This window comes from Pocillopora verrucosa, chromosome 13 (genome assembly GCF_036669915.1).
Source record: "Pocillopora verrucosa isolate sample1 chromosome 13, ASM3666991v2, whole genome shotgun sequence".
Lineage (NCBI taxonomy): Eukaryota > Metazoa > Cnidaria > Anthozoa > Scleractinia > Pocilloporidae > Pocillopora > Pocillopora verrucosa.
Window position 1 is genome coordinate 9,309,785 of NC_089324.1, and position 12,463 is coordinate 9,322,247.

General features: G+C 38.8%; 1 protein-coding gene across 1 annotated transcript; it reads right to left on the reverse strand.

The window, feature by feature from the left end:
* Window positions 1-9,924: 9,924 nt before the first annotated feature.
* On the reverse strand, window positions 9,925-12,075 carry LOC131773911 (uncharacterized). Its single transcript, XM_059089883.2, has one exon. The coding sequence runs from the start codon at window positions 12,073-12,075 to the stop codon at window positions 9,925-9,927; it is 2,151 nt and encodes a 716-aa protein (XP_058945866.2).
* Window positions 12,076-12,463: the final 388 nt, after the last annotated feature.

Here is a 12,463-nt window from a genome sequence, read left to right on the forward strand (position 1 = left end):
TTTTTTTGTGTAGCATTACAAGATATCATACAATGATCACAATCACTATAAAACTGTTTTGCAAACCAAAACAGCTGCACAGAGATAAAACTCTCTCCAAAATGTCAAAGCATATGCAATTCCCAAGTGATTTTCACATGACACACAAGGTGACATAAAACCAGAAATGAAACTAAAATGGAAATCAAACAATAACCACAGATTAATAATTGACTATATACACAGCACATGCATATACATCTAATACAAACTGGACGTCCATGCTTGCTCTCCCAACACGTAGACAAGCAGAATTAAAGTTATTAATACAAAGCTCATTTGGTTTTCTTTTTAGAAAGATTCTTGTGAATTGATAGATGAGGGCATTGTGAGAAATTGGGTTTCTTCTGTGAGTTTGAGATTGAGAATCGAAGTAGCTCATTATAAGAAACACCTTCCTTCATATGTATGGTATGGTTGTATTGATTTTCATGTATTTTCGTGCTTTTTAATCTCACCTTTAGGAAAATTGTTATCTTGAGGATACAGGATTTTCAAACAAAAACCTTCAAACTTTACTCTTGTGTAATTACATAGTGTTGTCTTATTTCCTTTAAACTGGCTTCACCTTTACTATACCTTTGTGCATGGCCAGACCAAGAACCTAAGTATTGACCTTAGTGAAAATATTCTTGCAGTGAAGGAGGAATCTGGTTCAAAATAAATGGCTATTAGTATTGCCATAGAGACGAGTGGAAGCATTATGCGGTAAAGCTGAGACTATATACATCTTACCTGCTGAGCTTAAGGCCATCTTCAGATTTTTTTTAAATTCACAAACTTAAAGTAGTGAGCTATATCACCAAAATCCACTCTACTGAGATCCTGACACTATTCACTGATCTGTCATGCGCAAGACACTCTCCCCCTACCTCTCCTACTAAGCAGAATTCCAAACTTCCTCTGTTGATGGAGGAACTACAAACCAATCAGAATTCATGTTTTGCATAGTTATTTTGATGAATTTAAGGGGTACTAGAGAGGCATCATTTTATGTGTACACAAGAAATGATCAAATGAGTCGGATTTTCTGTTCCTTTCCGATCACTTTAGACCTTTGTCAACACTAAATGAATACTAAAAAGGCTATAGAATAATCTGCTTGGAAAATTATGGATATCAAGGTCTTAAAAGCGACAAAATAAGCTTTCGAGTTGACAATGCTACGATCCTCTGAAGCTGTAAAGTGAAAACTGAACTTTTGGACCTCAAGTGAGGCCTAGCAACATTATGAAGATTCCAGGGCCTGGTAAATATCATGTTTGAATAATGAGGTATCGTTTAATTGAAGATTTTGTGTCAAAATGCAGAACTCTCAGAACTTTCAACATAACGCTGCACAATTTCCTAACCCTGAAGTCAAGTAAAGAACAATCTACTTCGTGGGTTTCGTACACGTAAGAAATCTGCATTTTTTTCACGTCTACCAGAAATTCAAGATCTGTTTTGAATAAAGCTTTCTTCTGGAGACGTTCCTTTGTCAGTTTTGTCTTGCTTCTTAATTACAAATTCCATGAAACATGAGATCTCTCCACACATTGACAAATTTGCATATTCACTTTAAAATCTGACTCGCATACTTGTTTTCACACGTGCGCAAAAAACTTAGTTTTTTATCTTCAATCTAGATTTTAGAGTAAAAACTTAACATGCATCTATCGCTTTCTCGTTAAAAGTAAGTTATTTAAATGGTATTTCTCTGGAACTTGTTTTTGGGAAAAGATTATTTACAAAAATCTACTGCGCATTGTGTTTACACTTCCAGTTTCTCCAAAATTTAACTTTGGGATAGGTACACGTTAGACATAGGTGCCAGTGGGCTAAGAAGAAAGGAAGAGAAACATTCAATGAAAGTCTAAGTTCAAATGTTCATGTATGAAACATTGCTCTCAGCTTAAATTAAAAAAATAGAGTGCATTTAGCAAATTGAAGCATTAAGTAGTGTTAATAAATGGTGCAAAAATCATACCAGTTTAAAACTAAAAGCAATCAAATTTAATCTTCCCTCGTTATTCTTCTTTCTTTATACACTCTATACAACTCACCAACTGGTCCATAGAGGTTTGCAAGCATTCCATTAGGCAATGAAATTGTTTGAAACTTGAGTCTGTGGACTTTCTTGTGTCCATTATAGACCACTCTCTGATTCTGATCTGGTCTACAGATTGGCCCCACTGTCCCATCAATGAAACAAAAAAAATTTTTCAAAGCTGCACCCCTTTCAGCTTGTGCATACTCTTCTAGTTTGGCTAGGTTTCAAAGTGTTTGAATCCAATTAGTCAGTCTTTGGTGGTGGTTCCCATAAATATAACTCATAACAGTGTTAGTTATCATAGACAACTCGGGCACTGAGTAAAATACAAAGGCGTTCCAGTCCACCAAAAATAGTCCCCTGAGAACGGACCAAATCTACTGATATTTGCAGACCATTAGAGAGCAAAGGGATGTCATTTGACAGAATATGACTTCTGCTTTACATTCCTCCGGTCCCATATGGTCCAAGGAAAATTTCTGATAGTCCTCATACGCAAAGGTTAAGTTATTTGAAGAGAATACGTCATACAGTGAAATGAACTCTTCATCATTTATGATCTCTGATGAATAATAAAGTGTGAAAAGATCAGGCATTTCCCTAAAATTAGCTATGATAGTTTGACGTCCTCCAAATTTCAAACGTATTGGATCAAGTGAATCTTAATGCCAAATTTCCTGCATAAACGACACCATATTCTATCCAGGCTCTTCTCTGCTATGACATTCTCTATAGAAGCCCCTGTCCTCAATCTTAAGGTCCCTACTTCCTAATAGAGTGGTAGGGCTTAAGAGAAAGTTCTGAGATACTGACTTATTTTGTAGTCAAAATGTCCTCCACAAGTCACAGATCACTTTGTATTAGTTGACATTTTTCTTCCTGTCAGCCAAAAAACAAGGTATTACAATAGTCTAGGCAGCTAGAAATAAGGGCATGTATGAGAGTTTCAGGACATTCTTTGCTAAGATATTTCCTTGTCTTCTTGATATTGTACAAATAATAGAATGCTGCAGAGCTTGTTTTCGTTATGTGATGACCCATTTATAGGTTAGAATCTAGCCACACACCCAGATTCTGAACAGGAGATTGTGGAGCAACGACAGAGTGTCCAATAGTTATGGCATCAATTGTGACTTTAGCAAGTTGCTATCTGGTGCTGATCAAAAGTTCTGTTTTGGCATCATTCACGAGCAACTTGTTTCGATACATATTTAATCAATATTTAAACATATTTGATATTTAAACATATTTAACCAATATTTAAACATATTTAATCAATATTTGAACAGGGACATCGCATTTAGCATAGCTAGTTTAAAGAGAGCGCTGCAAAAACAAAATTTGACAATATAAAGTTACACTTAAAATTGGCAGACAAAAGTAAAACTCAGAGAAAATACATATAAAGTCTAAATAACTAATTCAATCTGTCTAAAAAACCGCATACATTCAGTTTTAAAAGTTTTAAGGCTTTCCAGCGATCTTTTTGCTTTGGGCAGATTATTAAAAGTGCACCCACCATTATATCTAAAACTGCCTTGATATTTAGTGCTTTTGGCCAAAGGAAGATGAATCAAATCCCTGTGCCTGGTATTATATGTATGATATTTCTTAGCCTACATAAAATCACTCAATAGGTAGGAAGGTGCTAAGCTGTTCATAGACTTGAAAACCAGCAAGCATTTAGGATGGTCTCTATGAGACTAAAGGCTAGGCCAAGCAAGAATACGAACAAAATCTGTTTCCCTCACAGCCCTATTTAAGATAATACTCGCCGCACGCCCATGAAGCTTATCAAGATATCCTTTAGATATAGCCCACAACTATACCATACAACTGAGCAATAGTCAAAAAGAGGGAGTATCATTGCATTGTACAAAGTGATACAGGATGACTGAGGCAAGATCTTTTGTGCTCTACACAACATTCCTAACCTAGACGAGATCTTCTTTCCCAAGTAATTAATGTGGGACTTCCAAGAAAGTGTTGGGTCCATAAAAATCCTTAGATATTTAAACTTTTCTAATCTCTCTAAGTCTCGGCCGTTAGATGATATGGAGAAGAACTTAGAGGCAAGCCTTAGATGGGTACCCACAAGCATTATTTTAGATTTGGTAGAGTTGAGTATTAGGTAATTAGCACTGAGCCACTGAGGAACACTTTCTAAATCAGATGACAGATTGGACGTAATGATGTTAACATTGTCACTAGCAAAGTAAAGAAGCGTATCATCAGCATATTGCTCAACATTAGAATATCTAACGACATGGGATATGCCATTAATATACATTATAAAGAGCGAGGGCCCTAAAGCGCTACCCTGGGGGACTCCAAAATCGTTTTTTGAGGTTCTGAAACTATCCCATGAACTCAAACTTTTTGAGAACGATTGATTAAGTACGAGAAAAACCATTGTCTGGCAGAGGTAGAAAAACCAAAGGACTGTACTAATTTATCTAAAAGAAGGCTGTGGTCGAGAGGGTCAAAAGCCTTGCTAAGATCTAAAAATACTAGTCCAGTCAACAATCCTTTTTCGATATTCTGTAAAAGGGTGTTAGTTGCATGAGTCAAGAAGGTTGAAGTGCTGTGGAGAGGGCAAAAGCCGGACTGTGATGGAGACAGCAAGTTGTTGAGCTGAAGATGGTCATAAACCATTTTGTGTACCCCTCTTTCAAGGATCTTGGAGAATACAGGCAGAACAGATATGGGTCTATAGTTAGATGGAGCACTTTTACTTCCAGCCTTGTGTATGGGTGTAACAAGGGCGTGCTTCCATTCATCTGGTATATAGCCTCCACGTAAAGATCTGTTCATAAGCAAGGTAAGGGGCTCAGATATTGCATCTGAACCATCCTTTAGAAGTCCTGCTGGTAATCCTGGGATGCCTGTTGATTTTTTTCACTTTTAGAGACTTTAATTGCTTTTTAACAAACTCTGGTTCCATCTGAGAGAGCTTGAATGATGGTGGCAAACTTGTTTGAACTGGGATAATATAGGTACTAACTCGCAATAAAACCTCTCTCAGACTTCCAATGATGGTTTTAAAAAATGAAGCCAGATGAGAAGATAATGTTTTGGGATCTGTGATATTATTTCTGTTGACAACAAGATTGTCGATCTGACTTGATCAAGTACCAGATGAAATAGCTGACTTCACGGCATTCCAAAATTTTCCTGAATCGTTTTTGTTTTCCTAAATTAGATTGGTATAGTAGTTACGTTTAGCATTACGAATCTGAGATACTACTTGATTTCTGATAGCTCTATAAGTAGCCCAATCATTGCAAGATCCAGATTTTTGTGCCTTCTTATGGTGGAAATTTCTCTCCTTGATCAGATTTCTGATGTTTTCATTTAACCATGGAAGAGTAAAAGATCAAATTCTCATTGTAATGGAGGGGACGTGTTTATCCACTATATCCATAAAGGTTCTTTTGAAAGCCATCCAAGCATCATTTACTGTGAGGGAGTGTCAGTGTTTTCCCAAGAGGCAGAGTGCAGGTCATCAGCAAAATTTTGAGAAGAATATTTATTAAAGCGTTGACAACACACAGACACTTTGATAACTATTCTTCTCAAAATTTTGCTGATGACCTGCACGCTGCCTCTTGGGAAAACATTGACACCTCCCTCACAGTAAAGACATTCATTGCCTGATGTCTTGAATGCAATGTTTGATAGAGGCAACTGCACCAGTCTGGGCAGAGTGCACCTTGGGACTAAACGAGATATGTAACTGAGGGTCATTAGCATAACAATGAATAGGTGGGAGGTGCTGTTCAACGACATCAAACATAAACTTTAAAGAGAAGTAGGCTTGGGCACGACCCTTAAAAAATGCCATACCTAAGGTCAAACTCATCAGATACAGCTCCCTGAAATGAGACTCACTGGGAGAAGCCAAACAAATAACATCAGAACCAGTCAAGAGCAGCGCCATCCAAACCAATTTTTGACGATAATCTGTTAAGGAGAATGCGATGATCAACAGTATTGAAAGCAGCACTGAGATCAAGCAATACAAAGATAATAACGTGCTGCTTGTTCATATTTAACAGAACATCATTTGTTACGTTTAGAAGTGTTGTTTCAGTGCTGTGATCTTCTATAAGCAGGTTGCACAACTGGGTATAGGTTATTACTAACCAGGTGACCGTGAATTTGATTGAAATCAGCCCTCTCAATGAGGTTAGACACAGAAGACAAGTTGCCTATGAGACAGAAGTTCGTAAAGATGATATCAAGACTGGATTTCTTTGATAGTGAAAAAACTTGAGGTTCTTTCCAAATGTCAGGACAAAGCTCATGCTGCAATAAGTTGTTGATGATTTTTGTGAGAACTGGGAGGAGATCCTAACATTTGCTAACCAGTGTGGATGGCATAGGGTAAAAAGGGCAGGTTTTAAAGGCCACGTTCTGGATAAGCTGATAGCATCATAAATGGTGGGAATGATGTCACAATCTCATCAAAAACAGCAGATAGTGTCATCTTCTGGAAGTGAATCAGTCTGCTGATTATTTCAATCTGAGAACGCTTGCCTAACAGAATCCTGTGGTCCACGGTATCAAAGGCCTTAGTAAAATCCAAAAACATAGCCCCACATGGTTTACCTGGTTCCATATTTAATAATATACATTGAAAAATTACTCAGTTCTGATTGGTTAAGATAAATGCAGTTTTCAGGTAATTTAGTGCAGGAGAGAGTTAATTCAGTGCAGAAGAGGGTTAATTCAATGCAAAGAAAGAAACAAGTCAGACATTCTGATTGGTCAATAATCAAAGAAACTCACAGATAGCCATCAAATGCGAGCCTTGGATGTTGCAACAAAATTTGAAAATTTGAAAATTTGCGAGCGAAACAGTGGCCAGCGTTTTAAGTAGGTTTTCTTTCGCCACCGCAGATGAGAAACAGCTTAAACAACGAAAACAATGCAAAAAGCACTGCTTTTTGGTTGTCGGCTTGGAAAAAGTGGTGTATAGAGAAGGAAATTGCCAAGGAAATAAAAAATTATGAGCCAACCCAGCTTAACACTTTGCTCAAGCAATCCGATGCCAAAACTAAAAACAAACATGGTTAAACCTCGGAAATGACAATGCAATTTAATCGAAAGTGATTCGGACACAGACTGAACAATTCCTTGAACTGTTTAGCCGGACTTTGAACTTTTTTGCACCTTAAGGATGTGAAGATGTCATTGCATATTATTGTTTTGATTGTACGCGGTTGTTTTGACCGAACGCACGGTCTGAATAAATTATTTTTTGCACTTGATGTGCGTGCTTTTTCTATGTTTAATTATAATAAGCCATCTTATATTTTCCATGTATATTATTAACATGAAATCACGAAATTTTCTTGTGCAATTTGGAATAAACAAGCACTTGTTAATTTTTTCAAAGACCACAAATTGCACTGGTCCTATGGGCTTGTGCAATTTTTGTAGTCTTTTAAAAAATTTACTCGTGCTTATTTATTCCAAATTGCACTCAAAATCATGTGATTACCTATACTAATAAGACTTCATCAGCAAAAGATGTCAATGCAGATATAGTAGAAAGCCCCATCCTGAATTCAAAGTGTTTCCTTACAAGTAGATTGTTAGTAACTAAGTACTGGTACAATTGTGAATGCACAGCTTTCTCAGAATTTTACTGAGTGTAGATAGAATAGAAATGGGTCGATAGTTCAACTCATTTTTCCAGTTGCCCAATTTAAACATAGCTGTGATTTTTTAGCATTTCCACAATTTAGGAAATGTGCCAGTACAATTAAAAAAATTCAATAGCTTGGTGATAGATGGTATGATGGTACAAGCAGGGGTCTTGAGCAGTGTTGCACTGATTTCAGGGAACACTGGTTTTGTTGAAAAATTGGGGAAACCGTCCACAAAACTAGAAGAATTTTGACAACCAAACAAATTAAACAGTGCTTGAGAAATTGGCCTCATTAGCACCACAAAACACAAAAATATTGCAAATAAATTTTAATAAGTAATCACTCACTTCCACAGATCTCACCTCGGACACAGAGGAATGAAAAACACATGGCAAATGTACCTCCAACATTTTTGATAATGAATATGAGTGACAAATGTGACAGAGATAGACCAATTCAACAGTCGTTGACAAAAGATCACCAGCATGGTCATCAATGAAAGATCACCAGAATTGTCTGTAACTGTTGACGTACTAACTTATGCTACATCCCAACAAAGTGGTGTCAGCTTTTATGAAGCTGAAACCACAGGAACTAAAATTGATCATGCTTACCCTCAAAGATTTCCATGCACTGTGGCATGTTTCTGCTGTGGCATGGGGTTAAAACAAGTATCACAGTGCTGAGGATTTGTAGACCATAGTTTGCTTTCACTGCAATAAAAGGTGCAATTACACTTGTGCTAATAAGAATAGTGATTTCCAAAATCGTGGTGATCATAGTTGTAATTATAACAGTAGTCAAAGTACTAGTGACAATGACAATAATATTAAAAATTATAACAATAACAATTATGATAATAATATTAATTATTTTAATGGGACTAACAAAAGTAAAGCTTATATTAATAGGTGAAAATAATAGATGGGTATATTAGCTTTTGTAAACTTCCAAATGACCAGGTTTACCTACCTTTCAAGGCTTCATGGCCTCTGCACTCAGCAATCCAGAAATAAATATCTGGACTGTTTGCCACAACATTGAGTATGCTTGAAAAAAGTAAATGCAGTGTAGGTAAATATATATCAAATTCACCCTAGTAAAACAAATGTGGAGACAGAATAGGCAGAGAAAAATCAATTAGAAAAGACATAAGATTTGGCTAAGTTAATCAATCTCCTCTTGCTACCTGTAGCTGCCACTGGCGACTACTACTGACTAATTCTAGCGCAATTTTTAACGCGGAACGAAACGACATGGTACAATTAAAACTGCAAATAAAACAGCGAACGAAAACTATTACAATATAAACTAGACTAAATACACAAGGAAAGCTACAACGAAAACAACGAAGAAAACTACATGATACAAAACTTACATTTGTTGTGATGTTAAAGATCCTGCCTAGTGGCGGACAAACTGCACGAAGCGAAAAGAACAAATATACGAAACTACACTCGAAGAAACTACACTGCAAAACTGCACCAAACTATGATGAACAATACAGTTAAATACATGCTACGTTACGCAACGTTACACAATGACACAAAGAAAGCGCACACAGAATTTTACTACAATTAGCACTCTTGCACAAGAACAGTAAACAAACGAAAAAGAATGTAAGGCGTTACAATCTACACCGGCCCCTAAGTGTTGACGCGCGTGAAACACTTAAATACATTACTGATATTAGATCTAAACGGCTTAACTTAATGGATTCTAGGCCATGAAGTGATGATAAAATACATAACAAGTGCGAACCGAAAGGAACTGCTATGCGCTGAAAGCATTTGCAAACAGCAAGTTCGAAAACTACAATAATACAAAGTTCTCATAAAAGCAAGTCTCAACTCTCAGCTGGACTTAAAGTTCAAACTTAAAGTTCTTAATGAGTTGAGCTCTCTTCAGTGGCTTGGAGAAGAATGCACTTGTCAATGGGTTTGTCCAACAATGATGTTCTTGTTTTTAACTTTACACGGCGAACGCGTCCATCCCTGCTTGGTACTGCTTCAACCACACCAGCCATCGGCCAACAATTTTCTCGGAGAGGTATCGTCCTCTATGTTCCTGTGCGGATAATGCCACTTTTGGCGTTGCTGCAAGAGGGGCAGATATTCCTTAGACCATTGCCTTCAGAACTGGTCAGCCATGTACTGAACTTGACGCCATCTTCTACAGCTAAAGATGTCTTCCTTTCTAAAGGTCCCTGGAGGCAAAACTGATCCAGATTTCAAAAGCAGCAAGTGATTGGGGGGTGAGGGGTTCCAAATCCTTTGCATCTTCAGATACTTTTGTTATTGGCCTTCCGTTAATGATCGACTCAACTTCGCACATGAGAGTGACTAACGCTTCATCGTCGAGAGTCTGTTGCTTGAGGAGAGCATTTAAGATCTTCTGGGTGGTCCGAATACATCTCTCCCAGACGCCACCGTGATGCGAGCCGTAAGGTGGGTTAAAGGTCCATTTGATGTCCTTTTGGAGCAAGCTTTCATGAATCCTTTCTTGATTCCAAACACGGATGGATCGTCGGAGCTCCCTTTCACCGGCTGTGAAATTAGTACCGTTATCTGAACGGATCTCTTTCACTTGACCCCTCCTCGCTTTAAATCTTCCTAGTGCTAGTAGGAAGGATTCCGTCTCCAAGCTATGAACTACTTTGATATGCACTGTGCAAATAGCTAAACATGTAAAAATAATTCCGTGTTGCTTGGCAAGGCTTCGAGGATGTCGAATGTGAAAGGGTCCAAAGCAATCAACGCCAACTGCTGTGAAGGGTGGCTGGTCTGGTGTAAGACGGTCCTCAGGAAGGTCAGCCATCTTCTGCTCGAGAACTGGCGCCTGACGGCGACGGCAACTAACACATTTAGACAGGATTCTTCTCACAGCACAGTTTCCCTTGATTACCCAAAATCGTTCGCGCAAAAGACTCAAAATGTACTCTCTACTAGAGTGACCAGAGATAAGGTGAAAGTGCTCTATCAAAAGGTTGGACACGTGATCATTCTTTGGAAGGATGATTTGATTTTTACTGTCGAAAGACGCCTGGGCTGGTCTAAGTCTTCCTTTGACACGCAGCAAGCTATAAACCAGTATTGGATCTAAGCTTTGTAAGCAACTTGACTTTTTTACAGTACTTCCACACCTTGTGAGGGAGCGCCTTTCTTCAGGAAAATGATGGCGTTGAATAGCCTTTAGGATTTCTAGCTCTGCTGCTCTCATTTCTTCAACGGAGATAGACAAGATCGTCCCTGCATGCAACTTCCTTGGTTTTTCACCCTTGCTGGCAGATTGTAACTTCTCACAGTAACGCAAGAACCAGGCAACTGATTTTTTCAGCCTGTACCAGGATGAGGTATGCTGGAAATACTTCGCTAAAGGACCAAATGGCTCCTTTGCTGATGACATAAAAGAATTGGCTTCTTCTTTCACTTCTGGATCGGTATCTGGAATGCTATCTAGCATCGTGGGGTTTCGAGGCCACACCTCCATTCGCATCCAGAGAAATTGCGCCCCCTTTATCCATCGTTCACGGTCAAGCAGTATCTCTGCTGATAGCCCTCTTGAGAGGTCGTCGCCTGGATTAGATTCTCCACTCACATACCTCCACTGGTTAGGGTCGGATCCGTCCCGAATGATTGCGATGCGGTTAGCTAAAAATGTGTGAAATCTCTTGTCTTCATTGTTCACATAACGTAACACTGATGTACTATCCGTCCAGAAAACTGATGGCTCAGTAAGTGGGAGTTCTAGCTCTCTCTTTATGGCTTTGTCTGACTGCATCGACACTGCTGCCGCTGAAAGCTCTAATCGAGGAATAGTAAATTTCTTCAAAGGTGCGAGCCATGACTTTCCTTGAAGGATAGCACAATGGACTCTATCGTTGATATCAACCAGGCCCAGGTAAGATACTGAACCAAACCCAATCTCCGAAGTGTCTGAAAAATGGTGCAACTGACTATAAGCGATGGTCCCAAAGTTGGCCAGTTTAAAACAATGGTTGATCGGAAGCTTTGACAGCATAGGAAGGTCTACAAGCCATTTTTGCCAACGTACATTGTACTCTGGAGGTATTTCCTCATACCAGCCCAATTTCATCTTGCAAAGGTCTTGTAGAATTTTCTTGGCTGTAAGGACAAATGGTGCAGCAAAACCAAAGGGGTCGAACACTGATCCAATAATGGACAAGATACCTCTCCGCATAGGGGGCCTTTCTTTGACATTGACGTCGAAGCCAAATGTATTGGTGTTTACTCTCCATTGCACGCAGAGTACTCTTTCAACTATATGTTGGAGGCTGATCTCCTTTATAGTCTCAAGAACCTCCCGATCACTGCTGATCCATTTCATTAGTCAGAAGCCCCCTCACTGTAGTAAGCTGCGCAAGTCACCGACATGGGCAATAGCATCTTGAACTGAAGGCAATGACTTCAGACAGTCATCAACTGACATCTGGTATTCTTTCAGTGCATAGGACAAATCGCCTTTTGGCCACCACAGAAAGCGGAGAAAGGAGCGGTCAGTGTCTGGAACCTTTACCTGGTGGAACATCGCCTCGATGTCTGCCATGACTGCCACATGCTCTTGCCGAAATCTGGTGAGGACCCCCAAAAGAGAATTTGTGAGGTCTGGTCCCTTCAACAACAAGTCATTGAGTGATTTTCCCTTGTACTTAGCAGAGCAGTCAAATACTACGCGAATTTTCCCAGGCGTTTTCCAAGGCCTCTTTGGAGGTTGT